Here is a 22,135-nt window from a genome sequence, read left to right on the forward strand (position 1 = left end):
CTAATGACTACAGAAGAGCTGGAGCTCCACGGCACCGAGGCCCCAAGTGTTCCTGCTCTCCCCAAGCTGACAAAAGATGGCAGAAGATAAAGTGGCAGCTAATTAACTCAACAAGATGGGAAGAAAAACCTAACAACATATTATGGAAGCTCAGAAATAAAACACAACCTCCCAGGCAAAGAATTAAAGCGTGTTTTGTTTCAAATCTGAAAAAAAAGATAGCAATAAAAAAAATTAATCTTAAACAAAAGAAAGAAAGAAACAAAAAAAAAATTATTTTTTTGTCTGATTTTTCCTGTTATGGTTTATCACACAAGAATAAAAGAATTACAGAACCAAAGAGAGGTCACTTTGAAGAGTTTCTTCAGGAATCTGACCACTTAAGCATCTTTTTCCCTACTTTTCTTCCTGCCTCCATCTCTGCTCAGATTCATCCTCCTCCTCCTTCTATCTCTTCCTCCAATAAAAAGGCTATTAATAGAACACCCTGCTCTCTTTTTTAAACTGCAGAGAGCATCTAGTGTGCACTTAAAGGGAGGCAGAAGCTGAAGATACCAGGAGGAGTCTGAAAATGTCCTTTACTCCGCCTGCGGCTACAAAGACGCTGGCTGTCCTAAGAATAACAACAAACAGGCCTTTGATAGATTTGTGGCATTTTATATCAGCACAGATGCTCTATGGCTAAAATTAGATCCTCAAATCATTTGCAGACGTCGTGAACATTGTCAGGAAAAAGAGTTGGTGTAATATTATTTAAAAAGAACACATTACCTCTGAGCTGAGAAAGTGAAGAAATTACACACAATCAATAAACACACTTAACAGCAGTTTCATTTGAATAATTATTAGCTTCATTATTATTACTTTTGTCATGGTTATGATCATTTGGAAGGTTTAAAAGTATTTTCTTTTATTTCACATGGTTTTCCCATCCACAGATTGTCCTTTTTTGTGTAAAGTGCAGATAATACTATGATTTAAATTCAAAATTCACATACAGTATGTAGTACGTTTGTTTGTTTTGTTTTGTTTTTTGTTTTTTTTTACTCCGTCACTCATTTTATAATTATTTACATTATTCTTCCACATTTCATTTCACAGAAAGAAAATCCACCAACCACTGCATCAGCATCGTTGTGTGTTTTTAGGCCTCGATGATACAGGAGGACAGGGGTGAGGTGAAGAGCTGTACATATTGGTTCAGTGGATGCAACACTATCAGGCTCCAGGGTCAAAAGAAACAAAAAGAACACTGGTTTTCAAACACACACTTCCACACAGATTGCATCCAGTTTCTCATAAGTAAGAGTTATATTTAGGGGCTTTGTTACAGAAAGCTGACCTGGCATTTCAAAGAAACCTGAAACCCAGAAAGCTAATATTCACATTTCTCTTTTGTGGTCAACTCAGAGCAGCAAAATGTTGCAGGTGGTTTCACCTCTGCTTTAAGGTTCCTTTCAAATGCTCTGCCAGCTCCTTAAATCACCATAAAACAGATGCCTGATAAACCACTAAAATAAATCTATACCTAAATCTTCTTTTCTCACATAAACTACCAGCTTATAATCACTCCCTGCATAGATTTCTCTGTATTTTCGCTGCAGTGCTTCTTCTCATGGAGCGGATTTGCTGGCAGGTCCCTCAGTGAGTGACAGATGATATTCTTAGAGACTATGGTTCTCCCCATAAAACTGTACTACATCATTTTGCTTTAATTTAAAGAAGATTCTGCTGTTTTTTGTGCTTTAAACAGAAATAATTGTAGACGTTAAACTACAATGTTGTGATCTCTGACACATGAGTTGCTACATATGAATTTGGCAGAGGTACAGTAACGTGCACCGTGTCAAATGCAACAGATAAATGTTAACATTTATCATCGTTTCTGTCCACAGAAAAGGAATGAAGACGATAAGATGTGGTGCATTTGCATGCATAGACAATTGTTTTTTGGTCATACTAAATTTTATCCCCTCAACAGCAAATGGCTGTTGCATAAATGCAGCTGCTCAACCATGCTATGACAGTGACATTCAATCGCTTTTCTCAAACACAACTCTTCATTGTGCATCTTCACACCAAACTCAGTACCCAACAGATGATCAATAAGATCTTAGTTTGATTTAGGGAAAAAAAAAAGATTTTTTTTAAAATAACATGCATATTTTTTTTTTCACAAAAACTCCTTCACCTAAAAAGTATGTGAGTATTGCTGAAAAAAACTACCTACTTTCACGCTACCTCAAGTCACTCATTTTACATTCCCTGTTACCTTAAAACTACTTTTGAAATGCATTTAAAAAATCTCTAAAAACCTATGAATTTGGACAGAGACGATTAAGAAAGCCTCATGTCAGGCAGTTGGATGATGCATCCTGAGCACAAACTGGCAGCGATGGCATTGAAACACTTTGCTACTGCAGGTTTAGACTGTAGTGAACCAAATGAAACAACAAGGTTGGAAATCCTGCAATCACAGAATTCTTTGAGACAGTTCTTGCTACACACCTCCTTCCAATCCATCGCCTTTCTGCATCTTCCCACATCTGTGGGAAGATGCAGAAAGGCAGGAGACACTGAGACACATCAGACTATCACTGGGTCAGACAGTATCTGCTACAGTGCTGCTAATTATCACCTCCCATATTGATGTTACTGCCTTTGACTGTCACCTTGGCAGTGTTGAGCGAACTGTGGGAAGTCTTAGCTGGATATGATCCTAGAATCAGAACCTAATTCACTTTTGGTGCCAACCTTTAAAGACACATTGAGCTTCTGGCATCTGAGACTTATTCAGAGGACAGTTAGACTCCATTTAAAATCTGACCGATGTAACGTCGATAAGTGTCTCTGCATAAAAGCTTTGAACAACAATCTGACTTTAAACAGCTATTTACCAAGGGCAGTTTTGATTTAAGTGAAGGAAACTTCTGTAGAGACAGCGTAAGTGTCAGGTTATCTAAAAACTCACCAAATGACAAAACAAATTAAAAATGGCGAGTGAGAGTGTGTCTTTGGCACTCTGAACAAGCTCTAAAACAGAAGAACAGTGCTCAGAACAATTATTGTCACTAATAAAAAAGAACATTTAGCTGCACATTGAGGACAAGCTTTTGCTTATTCTTAAACATCGCCTTTCTATGTTTATAAATTATCTGATATAAGTTTACGTGTACTCTATATGTTTTCTGTCAGTATAGATATATCGGTTCATATATAAGAAATAAGTATATCTATGGCAACATTTTTTTCTGTCTTAAAGGCTTCCTTTTTGAGCTTAAATGCTTGCTAGAAACATTTTTTAAGGTCATGCAAGATTAGGAGAATAGCTTAAATCCAGATAAAAGGCAGGTAAAGGGAAGCTTTTTTTTCTATACACGATTCCTTAAAAGTTGCTATTTTTCATCATCATGAGGACGTGATTGGACGGACCTGTGGAAAAGACACCACTGTAAGACTATCATCTCTGCAGCTGTAATCAAAGTCCAGAAGCAGAGTTTGAGTTTACGTCCCAAATCACAGCTCAGTTTACAGCAGACTGGCAAACGTTAAATGGCAATGACTTCTACATGGAAGGTTAATATTGATACACGTCCTTTTGACTTCATGATTAATCCTTAAGAAATCTCCAAACATACAGCTTTAGGTTGTTGTGTTTCTTGTAACAGCTACCAGCAGGCATCTTTTTAAATGTGTGGATTTGTACAGAAGGCAGTGTGCAGACAAATATACAGTGGCCAAGTGGAGCAAGTGGCAGTTAGGAAACAAGTGGACCTTCTCATTGAGATAAAAAATGTCATGCAGTAATCTACTGACTATGTTTTCTAATTACACCACCTACCAACCTATTGGCTATCAGTTCAGTCACAGTTAAGCTACCTATCTATTTGGATAAGTACTCTAATTGTGAAGCTGTGAAATACAAAACAAGAAGAAACATTCAAGTTGTCTCAAAGCTCTGCAGTAAGACCAGCTTGGGTGAATGAAGGTGAGAAAGCTTGCATTGCAATACATACAGTACATATAAGACCAAAGCAGTGAAAATTCAAGGCCATTCTCAGTCATTCATCAGATACTGATGTCTACAGGGAAATAAAAGATGTCAAGCCATAAGCTTAGAGCTGATGGCTGTCATTCATCCTTAAAATAACGGTGTATTTAACCACCAACTTTGTCACAAGTCACCCTCGGGCCAAATCAGCACTGGAGTGGGCTTGCTTTATGCTCACGTGTCCTTTTATCTCTAAATGGTAAAGCATAAGACAGTTTTGTTTCATTGGCTCTAAGAAGCAGCATATGTAGTGCATGGCAGGCTCTTCAGAAAGTGCTCTTCAGAGCACGTGCCTTGGAAAATGAGAGACGATGGGACAGGAAACAAACGCAGGGATTGTGTTGTGTTACTTCTTTTCGTTTTAAAACTTTCCCTGTGTTTCACCTTTTTTCCCCCTACTGTTGTTTACAGTTGTGAGCAAAACATTTGTTTTTTAAGCAGCCACTCAGACAAACCCAACTCCATGCAAAAATTCAAAATTTGAATTTCAGTTTTGAAGAGTGAAGACAAGATTATTTTCCATATTTTTCAATGGTCACCAACATTCTGTATTCTATTGCCTTGATTTTTCCATCATGCACAATGTGGCAGGGTGTACATCAGTCCCATTCGGTTGCTCGATTCCACATTTCCCACTTCGATGGGGAGGAAACCAGACGACTACACGTCTGTGAGCATCTTGGTGATGTTTACGTAGTTTGTGTTGGCCAGTGTACAGTTGGCGGTCTTAAGATTCTCCTCCTGAAAGTCCTCATTGCTGTTGTTCACAGCCTCCTGGATCTCCATATAGTCTGATTTACTGATGGTGGAGCCACTCCGGCTCTTCTTCAGCTCCTCAGCTGAATCGGCTTTGGGCACATTGACCTGCAGATACTGAGCCTGTTCTTCACCTTCAGTCTCACGGTGATAGAAGTAGTTAAAGTTGGACACAATGACAGGCACTGGCAAGGCAATGGTCAGCACACCCGCAATGGCACAGAGGGAGCCCACGATCTTGCCACCAATTGTAGTTGGGACCATATCACCATAACCGACAGTCGTCATGGACACCACAGCCCACCAAAATGCATCCGGGATGCTCTCAAACTGTGACTCGGGCTCATCTGCTTCAGCAAAGTATACAGCACTGGAGAATAGGATGACCCCTATAAAGAGAAAGAATATGAGGAGGCCCAGCTCTCTCATGCTGGCTTTCAGGGTCTGACCTAAAATCTGAAGCCCCTTGGAGTGACGAGACAGCTTGAAGATTCTGAAAACTCGTACTAATCGAATGACCCTGAGAATGGCTAAAGACATGGCTTGCTGACCTGGTTGACCATCTTCTGCCCTATCTGCCAGCTCTGTGCCAAGAGTGATAAAGTAAGGGATAATGGCAACAATGTCAATAATGTTCATTATATTACCAAAAAAGCCTGCTTTGCTTGGGCAGGCGAAGAAGCGCACTAAAAACTCGAAGGAGAACCATATAATGCAGAGAGTCTCCAGGACAAAGAAGGGGTCAGTGAAGTAGGTGGATGTGTAGCTGATTATTGTGGTGTTGGTCTCAGGTGAAAATACTTCCGCATGAGATTTGTGCATTTCATCCTCGTCATTGCGGAAAATGGGAAGTGTCTCCAAGCAAAAGCTGACAATAGATATCAGAATGACCATGACAGAGATTATGGCAATAATCCTAGCAGGACCTGAGCTCTCTGGGTACTCAAAAAGAAGCCACACCTGTCTCTGAAACTCATTGTCAGGAAGAGGCCGCTCCTCCTCCTTGATGAAACCTTCGTCTTCTCTGAACATCTCAATGGCCTCCTCCCCCAGCTCATAAAAACGAATCTCTTCTGAGAAAATGTCAAGGGTGACATTGACCGGCCTTCTCAACCGGCCTCCTGATTGATAATAATACAATATGGCATCGAAGCTGGGTCTGTTCCTGTCGAAAAAGTACTCGTTTCTTAGGGGGTCAAAGTAGCGCATCCTCTTTTTGGGGTCCCCCAGCAGAGTTTCTGGAAACTGTGAGAGAGTTTTGAGTTGGGTCTCAAAGCGCAGCCCTGAGATGTTAATGACCACCCTCTCGCAGCACTCATGGTCGGCCTCCGGGTCGTAGTCCTGCGGGTGTCCTGGGTGCGCGGCCGCCTCATCAGAGGGGTCGCCTGTGGCAACAGTCATACTGCAGGGGGAGGAGGCCTGCACTTTTCAGTAGGTCTGGGTCCTGCAGCCTGGAGAACTGCAGGTGGGAGCCAGGAGAGGAAGGGGGGGTCAACACTGTGAAGACCTGACGGCCACAGGATGTCACCTAGGATATGACTGTAAATAGAACAGAGAGAAAAAATACAGCAAGGTCAGGAAAACCTGAAAAGTGAGTCAGCACTCAATACTTCTGCTTAGTTCAGACATGTCGAGCATTTTCTCTTCACTTGTAGAGCATAAAAAAAGAAACAAAACCTACCTTCTAAAATAAAAGAGAAATTAATGTTAAATTACTGCCTCATAAAAATTGATTTTCACTTTAATTAATATGCAGATAATAAATCCACCTTGCACATAAAATGATTTGATACAGGAAAACCCAAGTGCTATCTATTCAAGCTCTAAATGCATGACACTGATCTACTGCAACAGATAATATCTGCTGAACTGACTGGGAATACCTTTTCAAGTAAGCCAAACATGAGTATGGCAATGCAGCAGGCACTAAATTCATACAGACAGAAGCCTGGCAGGGTTATCTGCAGTCTAAACACACACAAAAAACACCTATAAAATGTATTGTTCCAGTCAAAGAGTATAAAATTAAAAGAAAAACGCACAGCTTGCTTGTATAAACTGACTTTTGTGTAGTTCTAATGGAGCATTTTTGGCTTGAAATGGTGCCTGTTACTAAAATATTCAAAAACATCTATAAATAATTTACCCAGAGAAGGAAATTGGCTTCAAGAGAGAAAAAAAATGTGTCTCTGTCTGCATCATCACTCTCAAAGTAGAAGCACAGTTTTCCAAAAAATGATAATAAAACAAGCAACATAACTGCAGTTCTGAGCTAATCATGCGTTTCCAAGTGAGCTGCAGATCCATCAGCCATGCAAACATTCATGGTAACAGTCTAACCACAACCAAGGAGACACAAAGCTGCTTTATCTTGATTTTAAAGCCTACATACCTGCAGGTTTCTTTTTCATTTCTGTCTCAGAGCTGATGCTCCCGCTGGAGTCAGGAACCAGCTGTGACAATCAGGTCCTCAGTCCTCAGGTGAAAAGGGAAAATGGATTTCCGATTGGAGACAGTCGATGATATTCACCTCATCATGTTGTCTGCAGCATCCTTTGCCGTGAACACCGCGTACAGTCTGTGCGGGTGTGTCCTCGCTTCCCCCCCCCCCCTCCTCCTCCTCCCTGACTCCTCTCCTCCGGGTAGGCTGTCGTGGGATGGCGATCGGGGGGGAGGGAAAAAAGGGAGGAGGGAGTCGGTCGAGGAGGTGCTGGTGCTCCCCTTATTAACCAAAAGGTGCTGGGATCAGCAGAATGGTTCTCCTCCACGCCTGAGACAGACGCAAAAATCGGACACTCAGAGACAACATCTGCAGAGCATGCTCAGCCGGGAAAAGCCTGAGAGCTCGGAATCTTATAACCAAAACATTATAATTGGATGAAGCAGCAATGAATAACCAGTCCTCTTTAGTTCTCAGAAAACCTGTGCCACCCAGCCAATATCCATGTGTATGTTGTCCCTGTTCACCAGCTGTCTGAGCTGCAGAAAGCCTTCTGCAAGCCTGCATGGTGGGCAGAGCCGCATCTCCAGACACTGACTTGAAACGACATGCATGAAAGTCGTAGTGGGCTTGAAGATTATGCAATTTCACTAAGCCAGCCCCCCCCCCGCACACACACACACACAGACGCACACAGCAACACACAATTGCAGCTCGGTAGGAGGTGGGGATTTTTTTATTAAGTGACAGAAACAGTTGTAGGTGAAATATCCGTGCAGAAGCTTGTCCGCGGGGTTGGTGCTGGCTACTGTATTCAAACCTGCAGTCAGGCGCTGCTATGCATACCAAGAGACGTGCTGGTGATGGAGCAGGAAAGGAGAGCTCCACACACGCACTGCTGCAGTGGGGCTGCACAGCTACCCCGGTTTCTGCTTTCAAATGTCCGCCCAAAATTGGTCAAACAGCAGTTTTCACACAGTTTTTGTCGAATCAAATCACAATATGGCAAGGCTTTTTTTAAGTTTGCAAGTGTTACAAATAATTGGTGTGTTAAAGCAGAAAATATTTCTTGTTCCATAAAGAAAAATCTCTGCATGCTGCAACAAACATCACACTGTGGCCATCCAATTATCTCAGGTGTCTCAGCCTGCACAGAAGCAACAACTCTCATCTTTTTTTTTTTTCCTGTTTGTTCACAGCAGTCACTGTTGTAATCTTTCCTGGCAACAAGCTGTATGAATAATAGATGGAAAGGGGACAAAAATAGAGCAAAACCTCCATCGCCGAGCCTGGCTATGTTCCTGCAGAAGAACAACACTGGTCAATTGCAAATCTTTGTGCTGATGATGGAGCTGGGCTTGCAAGTGTCCTGAAGTGACCATGAGAGAGCTCAGAGATCAGTGGGAATCCCTCAGCCTTGGAGGAGAGGGGGATGAATGAGGAGACAGCAGGAGGATTTGTGTGAGACTCAGGTTTGCCAAGGTTACTCTTGGCAGACCCAAGACCGTCCTGACTGCCAACCTCTTCCCACTGTCCGTCTGTCTGCCTGCTTCAACACGAGCAGATACTTCTTACTATCTCTTAATGGCTTTTCTCAGTTCCTCATGGCAGCACAACTATTATTTATGAGCCATGGGCCTGTTACAATGACTGTAAGAGCAAGCTCTGAAGCTCAGTCTGTATTATACAGGTAAAAGCTCTAAGTAATGAAAATGCTCTGAGTGCTTTAATCACATGAGGAAGTGAGAATAACTGGAGTAAGATGGAAAATGAAGGTGTCAAGAGTAGATTTGTTTCCAGGAGCTATTGATTTTCCCCACTTGTCCTCATCTCCATCCGATGTTGGTTTGGCACACAGACCAGTAGCAGCAAAGAAAATGAACTTGAGAATAAAGACACTGAAGGATAATTATCACTGATCCAACAGATAAAAAAACACTGCTAAAACATTTTCTTATTGTGAGTTTATTTATGCTAAGTTCAGGAAAATGTATATTTAAAGGCACTCACTGCTAAAGTCATGAAGACCAGTTTAAAACAAAATCTGCACTTTTTTGTTCTCATTATCTGTGCTCTATGTGTTCTTAAATGAAAAAAAATGTAAGCAAAATTTGATACCAGCTGCCAACTATCACAAGCATTTGTTTACATACAGAAACAGCAGACATGACTGAAAGCAGGTCAACAATCGAAGAGCCGTTTGGGATGTAGGAGGCCAACAGTTTTGCTGTTTTGGTTTGTTGAGTAAAGTGTGCAGATAAAAAGACAGGCCAGGTTGAAACAGTTAACTAACCGGTCTAGCAGAAGGATCACAAAAGCCTTATATTTCCACCTAAACATCGTTTCTGAGATTCTACCATTGTTGTATTCTATAATATTTGTTTACCAACACAGACTACAGCCAGACTAACGTATGTCAGTCATGTAACTCAGCATTTTGCTCTTCTATTCTTTAAAGTAAATTTTTTCCCTTTCTGATTATATACATGCTCATTTATATGGACATCATCAGTTCATTATTTATGTATTTATTTATTTATTCTCTTTCTGGTGATGTGGATAAAAGCCTGACATGGAACAAAGATATTTTAGGTGACGTTGTGGTTTCTCATCCTGTCAAAGAAAATTATTCAAATCCTCCTAATTCCTAAATTATGGTAAAGTTTTTGATCCAGGATTTAAGATTCAAGATCCTTTTTTTGTCCCATGTGTACTCATACAAGCAAAACACACTGAAATGTGTCCTGAAACACTCTTAAACACAGTACAAGCTGTGCAAATAAACAAAAAAAAAATTAGAAAAGCATAATTAAAAAAGAAGATAACAAAAGAGAAAAAGATCATAAGAAAAACAATGTTTTTGAATAGAAATTGTTAAAAAAAATGCTTACATACTAGTTAATATTGATAACAAAAGGATAATACTGATGCACTTCATTACTTTTTAAAGATTATTATTATCACTCTATTTTTTTATTTAAAAGTTAAATGTAAAAAGTCCCTTTACATTCACAGCCCTTTATACTTTAGAAAGTGCACTGTAAAAGAGCATATAAAATACTGCTTTTTATTCTTAGATGATTTCTGACAATGTCCTAAAGCTACAAATAATAAAATATTTCATTTCTAAGTAGCAGATTTAACGTCTCAGAGGTGAAATATATATCCCATGTTTACAAATGGCACATAGGAGTGCAGTCCCCGGGGTGTGATGGTCTTTACTGAACCTCTTTGTTCCCTGATGCTGCATTGCAGCAGCTACAGGTTTTCAGTGCACCCATAAACAAAAGAAGTCAGTTCAATAAAAGCTAATGTTGTCATAAAATGTTCTAAATAACATACTGTACATGTGATTTTTGCCTTTTAAGTCCTGTAGCACCCTATGCTGCAGAACTTATTAGAAGCAAATTCTCTCACAAAATATTTATACAGTTAGAAAAGGTAAAAATCAAAAAAACATTTTTTTTTCTACATTTTTTTCCCTGTTCTAGACAGCAACCCAGTCTTCACTTAGTCTCAATATCGCCATCCCTCTGGTTGATGAGTCATTCCAAAATTGCTGCTCAGGAGATTGAAAATGAAGTAAATGAGGCCAGTTTACTAAAACAACTACCGGACCAGGACAGCAGCTCCAGTAAACAAGCAGCTAAAGGTACACGGATATGAACAGTCACAGCTTCCTTTGTCCTCAGCGAGCCTCGGAGCGAACTGTACATTCGAGGCAGAGATGATAACAGAGGAGAGCATACAGTGCTGAGAGAGAAGGAGAAGGAAAAGGGAGGGAATGGACTGAGTCGTGATAGTCACACTGAGACTGCTGGATGAGGGCAGATCCTGGACAAGAGCCAGACATCAGGAGAGACGCAAGGACACCGGTCCTCTGCAGCATGCACTCAAGTTGGATGTTAGTCAAAAACTCCCACCTGTTCATTCGGTGAGCTTGGGTGTTTAGACTTGTTGTTTCCCCACATCATATGAGTAATTATATTCCACAAGATATGATATTACTCAGATAAATACACAAATGAAAACATTCAGGTCACAAGCTATCCTGCTGCTGGAAGGACTACGAGTCAGAGAGTGAGTCAGTGTCATTGTTGCAGGGATCCTCTCATGCGGCTTTATATAATGTTTCTATATGAGGGAAAGAAATTCTAGTCAAGGTAAGTGCCGCTTTGGGAACAGTGGGTTATATTACACCAAGGTCATGCTGGAAATAAAATACCTTCAGAACAAAAGGAAGAGAAGGGAAAAAAATCCAAATGCTTCGGAACACTTTTACAAATGTTTCAGGGCTCTGAAAAGAGACATGGTTGGCTTTACGCTCTGCATGCAGCAGTGAGTTTCACACTCCACACCTGGAGATTTTAACAAAACCAGGCCCTGCTTCCTTTTTGGTAAAGAACTGATGCATGAAATACAGGACCAGAAAAGCATTTGGACCATTCAGGTCTGCTTTGTACCTTTCAGGACAAATGAGGCCGCAGCACATTATCAGACTAAAGTCACTGTGTCACTGTGATGATGCAACTCTCTGACTTTGCAAATGACTCAAAGAATCAAAATCCCTTCCTCAGCTACAAACTGCTGCCTGAAATCCAGTCACCTCTGCTGCTGCCATTAGACACAACAGTCGCTCTGACTCACCTGAGGGATGTTATAAGGCCTGACATCTAAAATCTCAAAAAATCTGATTGTTCCTCCCTTAGAGTTACTGATCTCATTTTCCAAGTCAGCATTTATACATTAATGCGTGACTTTTTAGCTGAGCCTTATTTGGTTGCTATGGAGACGAAGGTTGGGGCAGGTGTGGGAGGAGGCTGGGTTCTGACATCACACCTACAAGCTTCTGTGTTTCAGGTGAAGTTAGAGCACCACGACAAAGCACTTTCTACGCAGTCAGCTTCATTAGTTAAAGATGATTTGTGTTCAGAAAAAAAACTGAGGCAGGGACTTTTATTTTTACACCCGGGGCGCGTTTCTTCCAGCATGGGAAGGAGTTGGGTACATGACACTTTTTTGTTTCAACCTGTGGAGGGTGGAGACATACGTGCTTCCTCAGACCTGCTTCCTGACAAACAGGCTTTCTTTTGTCTCACTGAAAGCCCTTAATAAAGAGTCACGATGCAGAAGAATGAACTTTATGAATAGCCCCCAGAGTGCCATTATATGCTCTGCAAAGAGCAAATGGATGAACGGCACCCAGGGAAATAATGGAAATATGTCTCAAGGCTTCTATTTTTAGCAACAAAATGTTAATAGTTTTAGGGCAAAGACTGCACCGCTTGAAATATTATCAGAGTTGGAGGAAAAATGTCCAGTCCTGTAAATAACAGATGCAGCCCCTGCTGCTCATTTTCCCTTCACTGGTTTGTTATTAGCAGGCATAAAGTTCAAGGATGACAAGAGGCACCTCTCCTGGCAGACATGCCCCACGCCGGCATGCTGGGGATCATTAGAGACCGCACGCTGCTGCGAGGCACGAGTCCTCTCATGTGGTGAATGTTAGCGTGATGAGAAGAGCAAAGAAGATGAGAAAGGAGGGGAAGCCTGGGGTCTCCTCTGCCCCCTCCCACCATTCTGGATTTTCATCTTCATATCTGCCTGCAGCAGCAGCGTCAAGGAGAACCAGCTGTGGGAAGTCTGACGGCGGCTCATGTTGTCGGTGTGTGTGTTTCTGCACCATGCACGTGTGTCCATGTGTTTACTATCCCTCTGCAGTGTTTCTGTTTTGTAAAGACCAGAATTCCAGTGTGCACCGAGGCATATAGGAGCTGTGACTGTCTTACAGCGGAGCAGCTGCGCTCAAGCATGTCCTTTCAGATGGACACAAGCACCTAGGAAGGAACAGTGACACAATGTGTTGGCACAATCTAAAACTGTCAGACACAAAATAATAAAAACACAAATGTGTGTTCTGCCTTGAATTTCCCCCTTTCTTTCTGCTTTTAAAGTGTTAAATCTATATATTTCATTGCATCTGTGCTGAAAAGTGAGTCTCATTATATGTACGGTACTTAGGTTTGAGTACATGTAGTTAAATCTTTTTTAAGAATTACTTTGAAAACATGTGTTTGTGAATTTTGAATGTGAATGTTTAACAAATGAAGTACAACTTTTTTTTTAACAAATTAATTTGGTACAAAATTCTCATTTTATAACAATAAAGTAGTCTTAACTGCGAAGTTCTTCCAAGTGACATCTTTCACATTACAGTAACTACCTAAACTTCATAAAGAAATGTTCATTAATTACATTGTCATTGTCACTTTTGTCTCATTGTTGTAGCTACATATACCCAAGAAGCATACGGGACAAAATTAATAAAGGTTGCGTATGTTTTAGTTCAGAAAAAGCTCTTGAACTTTGAAAAATCTTGAAATCTTATTTCAATCTGGATTGTGTTTGTTTAAGAAAAAAACATAAATGCAGTCATAACAACTGTAAGAATAAGAAATCTGTCCTGATAAACAATTGCCTATCAGGGCTGATAAATTTACCTCTAATGTTATCCCTGTTTCACCACAGACCAGAACAGAGGAAGACGAGCTAGCATGCAGGTGTCCCTTGCTAGCACTACTGTTGAGCAATGCAGGAGATGATTAACAACTCTGAGTAATTTGTGAGCACCTTTTCATTTTCCCTGGTTAAAAATACATTGAAGGAGGGCTTTAAGTCTGGCAGGGGAGACGGAGGGAACAGGTGGACTCAGCAGTTCTGAGGCAAAGCACCTGCAGCTGTGGGACAAATGTGGTTTACAGGACCGAGGGCCTCATAACTCCACACGGAGAACATAACAGAACAGCAAAGTAGCTGACAAAAACACATCTGAAGTTTAATTATTTCAGTCTAACATAATGTTGTGTTTACAAACCTGAAACAAGTCTGTGAGGTTTTAAATTCAACGTTTAAATTACTGCTCTAAAAAGCAATTTCACCATGAAAAAATGGGATCTTCTTATTTAAACTACTCCACCATTTAAAGCACAATATAGATATGAGAATCAAAAACAACATATAGGTAATTCTGTAAAATGCTCCCACTGGCATGTCACAGTAACTCAGCTTAACAGAAATAACAAACGCATAAAGTTATTTAGCCTAAATGTTTCATTTTTGTTGGTTCATTATTAAATGTCTTGTTATTGTTAGCTTTTTTTACATTTACCTTAAATATCTGTACTCTGAATTTATTTCAGTGCTGCTGAAGAGATCACAGGAGTGTTTATGTAATGTTATGTAATACTCCAAAAGGAGTTTTACATGGTACCAATTCTGCAAAGTAATGGTAATGCTCATTTTATTGCTTGTTTAAAGTCATGCAAAGTGTAAGTAAAGACTTTTTTTTCTTTTTTTATCAGCTCTGGCTCACAGGATGTAATTGCTTTTTATCTCATGGGAAATAAAAAAATAATAATGGGTCAAACTCAAAGCTTCTAGAAAAATTCACGGTAGTTTCCTGACCTATTTGACAAATCCCAGATGGTTTTTTGGTTCAAGGACAGAACACAGTTTGTTCCTGCAAGCTGCATGAGTAAAGATAGTCATACCAAAAACTACTTACTCATATATATAATTTTTTTCTAGCCTAAGTACAGGTAAGTAAATGTTACAACAAAGCTAATAAAACAGCACCACTATTCAACAAAATAGATGTTCAGTGGCAACAACTGGACATTCTTGAAAGGTTTGATATAAAGTTGAACTGTTTTGTTATTACAGCAAATAATTTAATGTCTTTAGTGACTGTCTTGGTTTTTGTGGTCAAGTAGTATGGTGCATTAAACAGAGATGTGTGATTTTATCATGTGGTGGTGAAGTTGAACCCAAACTGCAGACAAATACTCCTCTCATATGCCGGCTGGATCAATTCAAATGGCTTTACTGAACAGAAACCCAAGAACAGGACCAGAATATACAACATGGAGCCAGCAATCGAATGAGAGGACCGCTGGGAAGGTGATGGGTGAATGCAGGACAGCTGAGTTGATTACAGATTGCAGACAGGTGAGAATGTAGCTGCAAACAAGGACCACTGAGACTAACCTGTAACTGAAAGTCAAGTGACAATAATGCCAAACAAAACAGGAAAACAAAAACTCACAAAACACAGAAAACCTCAAAACCATGACAAGTTGATCCTGTACAGCTCTGCTTTAAAAGGATCAATATTTGCTTCTAACTATCAAAGAGCTCAATTACAGATATTTAAAAAGAAAACTCTTTGGTGATTTATGTATAAGCAGCAATGATACAAAAACAGTATCACCCATAATCGTCACACATAATATTTAAAAATATTTTTAGGTTTGATAAAGGTCCTGAAGCATCAAACTAATGAAATCTATAATTTTTGAGTTTTTTAGGGATGTTTATGAGAAGATTCTGTCACAGAAAACTTACAAATCACCTGAAATTTGAACTGCATCAAAGATTTATGCAATGGTATATGGACAACATTAGGAAACTATGAAGGAGCTGTTTTACCATCACAAGTTCAGTGTTTTACTCCTCCCTGCCAGTAATAATGCATTTGAGCCACTAGAGAGCAGTACTGAGCCATCCACGAGAGTAGTTGCAGTAAGTCTGAGGTAGTTCAGCAACACACCTCAGAGCCGCTCAGAGATAATCCAAATCTGACTCATTCAGTGAAGGGAAATGTAGTTTATAAGAGCTGTGATATATTCTTAAGCACTTTTTATCTTCATAGTTAATACAAAAGCAGCATTTTCATGATGCTTCAAAGCTTCCCTGATTGACATTTAATATATTTAACTGAAATTTAAAACAACTTTAACAGGAAATCAGTGATTGCTAAAGCCAAATTATATGCTCTAATTTCTAAATCAGCATATGAATTTCCCATAAAACCCTTTCCAATGCAGCTCGGAAATAAATAAAACATAAGAACATTTGTTTCATGCACACTGCAAGCCATCATGAAACATGAAAGGACGCCGAGCGTTAGAATTAATTTCAGACAGCTTTGAGTTTAGCTGCCTGTTCATTTGTTTGTGTCACCTGCAGCTCTCTGCTTTAAAAGCTCACGTGTCAGCATCTGCTGGTGTTGATGAAAGGTAGCTGACGTCACACCAAGTTGGCATGCCAACTCCGAGATCTGAAGCACAGAGCTGAGGATGTTTCAGTGAGGAAAAACAGAGGCAAATTCCTCTTTTCATAGATATCTGCCAGTCCACCGAGGCTTGTTTACCCAAATATCAGCAATGAAAACTCACTGGCTGAAAATTTCATTCAATTAAATATATTTAGAAATTTATTATACAAATGTATATATAAAAAAGAAAATGCATCCTATATAAGCACCCTGCAAAGAAGGGAGTGTGTAACCACAGTTTGAATATCTATGGGAAAACGCAACACAAAGCCATGGTAACATCAGAGGGGGGTAACCCAGGAAACCACCGTCGTCATGGAGACTGCATCACTGGGCGGGTTTGATGGAAGGCGGGGACCTGCTGCACTTCTCGCTTCTTTCATCCATGCTGTTTTCATGTTGTCATCACTGAGCACGTGACACACACACACACACACACACGATTCTGCTCGCTTCCCACAAACAAAAGCAGTGACACGATGATCACTTCTCACTTCTGTTTTATTCAATATAGATTCTTTTTATAGGCATTTCTGAATGAAAATACAACTTTACAAAAAGCTTAAAGTCATGATAAGCGTTTCTTCTGCGCCCTTCTGCCTCGTTTTATTCCAACAGGGGGCTGTTTCACAAAACTTAGACAATGGTCAGGGTTTTCTGGTTATCTTGGCTTAACCAATCCTTCAGTCAGTTTCACAAAAGCAAAATTTACCGTGGAGATTTATTCTGTGACGTTAGCCTGGTTTGGAGGAGGCTAACAGCCAGGTTTAGTTAAGTTTGTTTTTATGTCTCAGTCAGGAGTCACCCTGACAGAAAAATGTTTTTATGTTTTTCATTTTAGTTAATTATCTAGCCTTAAAATATCATAACTGGGCCCGCAAATTAAACAAAAACATAGATTAACTTGTGATTATCATTATTTTCATAACTAAATGACTGGTTTTGACACATTGACAGCTAATATTTATATAAAGGTTTTTGCTCAAACTGGTTTTAGATGTGCAAAAAACTGACTTTTGAAATGTTTCTTAAGTTATTTTTCATATATGTAGTAAACTTATGTAAAACACCAATACATATCAGTTTATAGCTTCACAAAGATTTTGTTTTTATGAATCACAGGGCAAATATGCCTCCAACAAAATGAAATCATTTCAACCTGTCAAACTTGAATAAAATTATATTTTTAAGCTTAACACAAAAGTAACTTTTGAAAAAAGTACCTTTATTAAGACAATATTAGAGTCAAACCAATAAAACTGATGCTAAATTTAGTTTTCAGGTAAAATTTAAGTAATTTTTTAAAATTTTGCCTAACCTTTACTTTTAAAACTCAATAATCCATCAAATTTGTTTCAAAGTAAATGTAGGAGTTTAATTTCACAAAACACATGTTTCCTTATTTAAAATGTCTCATTATAATATAATTATAAGATAAAAGTTAATCATTTTTTTATGAGTTTCTATACAGAAACTCATATTTCAACTTTTAATTCTTTGATTCTGGGCAGAGGTTTTGTTGGAACAAAATATTATCAAGATGTAAATAATATAATAACAGACAGATTTGTCTACAGATCTGACTGTTATTATAATGTTTACATATTAAAGACAACATACAGGTTAAAGTACACTCACCCTTCCACACAGAATGCACAAGTTTTAACCTCCCTGATACACCCCCTCAGGTAAATGTCATGCTGTCTGGCAGTGTTAGTAAAAAAGATTAATTCTTTTAAGATCTAAATTTATTTTTTTGGCTTTGAATGCTCAGCATATTGATTATTATCTGTAGCTCGTTTAAAATTAGCTGAAAAGCGGGAACCATTATTCTGAATCAGTGAATCTGCGATCGGCCTCCTGATCTTTTAAAGGAAGCAGTGGGTAGTGAACTGAGCAGGATTACCTCAACCTGGCTTAATTTAGCTGCTCCTTTTCAGCCTGGCTTGGTATTCATGAAACTGATCAGACTAGGCTTGGTGAAGCCCAGCTTTCTCCTTTAATGCTGGATCAGTCAATTCTGCTTTGATGAAACAGCCCCCAGAGTCCACCATGTGGGCCGGTTATGATATCGAATGTAACCTAAATAGACATTTGGCTACATAAATGACCAAAAAATAAATAAACATTACTGGACAACATAACTGCTCTTTCCACGAAGCACAAGATTTTTTGTCGTTTGGTAGATGCTACACTTGTATTCCAATCATGAACAGCAACGATTTCCGCATAATAACATTGAGATATGTAGGCATTGTGTGGCGTTTTACACTCAAAACACATCAAACACCTAATTGCTCATTAAACAGTTTGATTTTTTTATGTCCAGTAAGTTTTCCAGAAGTTTATAATCTCAATAAAAACATGTCAGATTGAACAAAGAGTACATGTTTTGTTAAAATGGACATTTGCAGCCACAGATATGGACTAACACATCACGACTGGCTATAGCTTATTAGTCAGGCCTAATTATTTCCTCATGCTTCATTTACACGTCTGTGAAGATCTTCTTGATGTTCACGCAGTTCTGGTTGCTCTCAGTGGTGAAGTTGGGCTGTTTGAACGCGCTGTTGATGCCCTCCACTATCACCATGTACTCCGACTTGCTGAGGGAGGAGGAGCTGCAGGACCTCCTCAGCTCCTCAGAGGGGAGGTGCTCGCAGCTACCTGTGTTCAGGTACTGCTGGTGCTCCTCCCCGTCGGTCTCCCGGTGGTAAAAGTAGTTGAAGTTGGACACGATCACCGGCACGGGCAAGGCAATGGTCAACACGCCCGCTATTGCGCACAGCGACCCCACTATTTTGCCCCCGATGGTGACCGGGTGCATGTCCCCGTATCCCACCGTGGTCATGGTGACCACGGCCCACCAAAACGCGTCGGGGATGCTGGTGAAACTGGACGAGGGGTCGTCGGCTTCTGCGAAGTATACCGCGCTGGAGAAGAGGATGACTCCAATGAACAGAAAAAATATGAGCAAGCCCAGCTCCCTCATGCTCGCCTTGAGCGTCTGTCCCAGAATCTGGAGTCCCTTTGAATGTCGCGAGAGCTTAAAAATACGAAAGACCCTCACCAGTCTGATGACCCGCAGGATGGCGAGGGACATCGCCTGCTGGCCTCCGTTGGTTTGCCTCTCGGCCAACTCTGTCCCCAGGGTGATGAAGTAGGGGATTATGGCTACAATGTCAATGATGTTCATGATGTTTTTGGAGAAAGTGGTTTTGCTGGGGCAGGCGAAGAACCTGACCAGCAGCTCAAAGGAAAACCAGATAATACACAAGGTTTCTATAACAAAGAAGGGGTCCGTGAAGGGGCTTGGCACGTAGGGCGCAGTGCCATTAATTGTTGGTGCCACTGTGGCGATATCTTTCTCATCCCGGAATTCAGGCAGAGTCTCCATGCAGAAAATAACAATTGATATCAATATAACAAGCACTGAAACAATGGCTATCCCTCTCGCTGGTCCAGAGCTTTCTGGATACTCAAACAAAAGCCAAGCCTGCTTTTGGAAATCGTTTTTGGGCAGTACGCGCTCCTCCTCCTTTATAAACCCCTCGTCCTCGCGGAATTTCTCCATGGCCTCCTCACCGAGTTGGTAAAACTTGATCTCCTCTGAGAAAATATCAATGGGGACATTAACGGGTCTCCGGATGCGCCCCCCCGACTGGTAGTAGTAAAGGATGGCATCAAAGCTGGGTCTGTTCCTGTCGAAGAAGTACTCGTTCCTGAGTGGATCAAAGTAGCGCATCCTCTTCCTGGGGTCCCCCAGCAGCGTGTCTGGGAACTGGTTGAAAGTTTTCAGTTGCGTCTCGAAGTGCAAGCCCGAGATGTTGATGACCACCCTCTCGCAGCATCCCCGGCGGCTGCGCTCGTATCGATCCGCCGACAAGTGAGGCGCGGAGAGCTCGGCCGACTCCTCCAGCATGTTTTCCACCGTCATCACGATGTCCCTCCCCGCCTCTCCATAACCCCGGCTGTCAGTCCCGTCCTTGCCCCTGTGTTTGGCTGGCGAGGGCGGCTGAATACCGCTGGAGGCATTCTCATCCATACAGGTGTTTTTTTTTTTTTCTCGGGGCGGGGGGCAGAGAGTGCGCCGCGTCACTCCCAGCCAAAGCTCCCAGCTTTGGAGAGCTGAGGCGGTCGCCACTTTACATCTCCTCTAACCATCAACAACCTCTACGCGCGCACACGGTGAAGCGCTCCTCTACCCCTCTGTCTTTTTTTTTTTTTTTTTTTTTCCTTTTTCCTTTTTCAAACACATCAACACCCGCCCACGGCGCGCATATGTCTGACATACGTCCACCACCCGCCCAATCGGAAATTAACTTGACACAAAAGAAGCCAGAAACACAAACACTTGATGGAGTCACAGTTCTGTCATCCTCACGTGAAGCACACTGATCGTGTTGTTACGTCAAACGATACTAAAACGTGAGCATGAAACCAAAACATCTATTTTCTTTATCTCAAACAGGATAAGATAAAAGCCTAGCGTTCCTTGAAGAAATGCGCATCTCCCGCCGCCTTTTATGCTGGAGTTTTAAACTAAGATCATGTTTTATTGCGAAATGACGGAGCTATAACCATTTTAGTCAAACCTTGAAACTAGCCTTGTGCACAATGGCATGCGATGTCTTCTATGAGCTTGGAGCATGTGCTGTGAATGTCTCCCAGCAATTACCGTACGAGATTTGAGCTCAATATCGCTGAAACTGACCAAGTTATAACTATTTTTATGTTAATGAAGTTCTGTAGACTGTGGCGGCCATCTTAAAGTGGGCTGACTCCAAAATGTAATCAGCTGTAGACGCAGTTTCATTAATTACTTTATTAAAGTTTCATAAAAATCGATTCAGTGGTTCATTATATATTTTGCTAACAGACAGACAAAGTTCACTTTAAGAGATATTGGTAAAGTATTAAAATCAATTCTCACTCAATCTGTTAGTTCTTGGAATACGTGTTGAGGACCAGTCTCTTCTACCACGACACAAAATTATAGCTGAATATCTTGAAAATTGGCGGAGTTATACCCAGTTTTGTGTTTTTTAAGATCAATAGGCTGTGGCGGACATTTTAAATCAGAATGAGTCCAAAAGCTAATCAGTTGAAGATAAACATCCAAAAATTATATTGTGAAAGTTTCATTAAAATACGTTTTGTGGTTCATGAGATATTTTGCTAACAGTCAGAGAAATTAAGGCGCGCGCACACAGAACGGGCAAAAACATTATCGCTCAGCTTTCGCGCTCTGCGGCGGGCGATAATTATTCCCCTCCCTCCTAGAAGCGTGATTATGAGCCGAGGATTCTCATGCTTGTTCTTTTGTTTCGTGTTTTTGTTGTTGTTGTTGTTGATGAGGGGGTGTTGCTCTCCATGGTGCTGAAAACAAACCCACAGCCTCTCCTCGGCAGCAACGAGTTCAGCTCAGCTGCTCGGCTCGTGTCTGTGCTCGTGTAAAGATGCCGCCGGAGAAAAACAAAACAAAAACAACAACAAAAACAAGAAACAAACACAAGCTGTGAAACAAGTCATCTCGTTTCCACTCAGGAAAACACTTGGCCGTTATGTAAAGACCCGTCTGGAGCACGACGAGTGCCAGCTTCAGTTAAAGCTGAGATTAATGACGAAAAATGTGAAATCAGAGTGAATTATGATTTATGATTTATAATTTATAGTGACAAGCCTCATCAAACAAGCCTTTCACTGCCTGTGGTGACGGATGACGTCCAAACAAAAAGGTTAAGCAGGATTCAAGGCTGCAGATTGTATTCTT

At 40.6% G+C, this 22,135-nt stretch overlaps 2 protein-coding genes across 2 annotated transcripts; both read right to left on the reverse strand.

Moving 5' to 3' along the window:
• Window positions 1-1,089: 1,089 nt before the first annotated feature.
• LOC108231706 (potassium voltage-gated channel subfamily A member 2) lies at window positions 1,090-7,378 on the reverse strand. Its single transcript, XM_017408954.3, has 2 exons — window positions 7,200-7,378; window positions 1,090-6,346 (listed from the first exon to the last, which is right to left on the reverse strand). The coding sequence occupies exon 2, from the start codon at window positions 6,206-6,208 to the stop codon at window positions 4,712-4,714; it is 1,497 nt and encodes a 498-aa protein (XP_017264443.1). The 5' UTR covers window positions 6,209-6,346; window positions 7,200-7,378; the 3' UTR covers window positions 1,090-4,711.
• A 9,467-nt stretch (window positions 7,379-16,845) lies between these two features.
• LOC108231514 (potassium voltage-gated channel subfamily A member 3) lies at window positions 16,846-20,521 on the reverse strand. Its single transcript, XM_017408598.3, has one exon. The coding sequence runs from the start codon at window positions 20,405-20,407 to the stop codon at window positions 18,851-18,853; it is 1,557 nt and encodes a 518-aa protein (XP_017264087.1). The 5' UTR covers window positions 20,408-20,521; the 3' UTR covers window positions 16,846-18,850.
• Window positions 20,522-22,135: the final 1,614 nt, after the last annotated feature.

This window comes from Kryptolebias marmoratus, linkage group LG4 (assembly GCF_001649575.2).
Source record: "Kryptolebias marmoratus isolate JLee-2015 linkage group LG4, ASM164957v2, whole genome shotgun sequence".
NCBI lineage: Eukaryota > Metazoa > Chordata > Actinopteri > Cyprinodontiformes > Rivulidae > Kryptolebias > Kryptolebias marmoratus.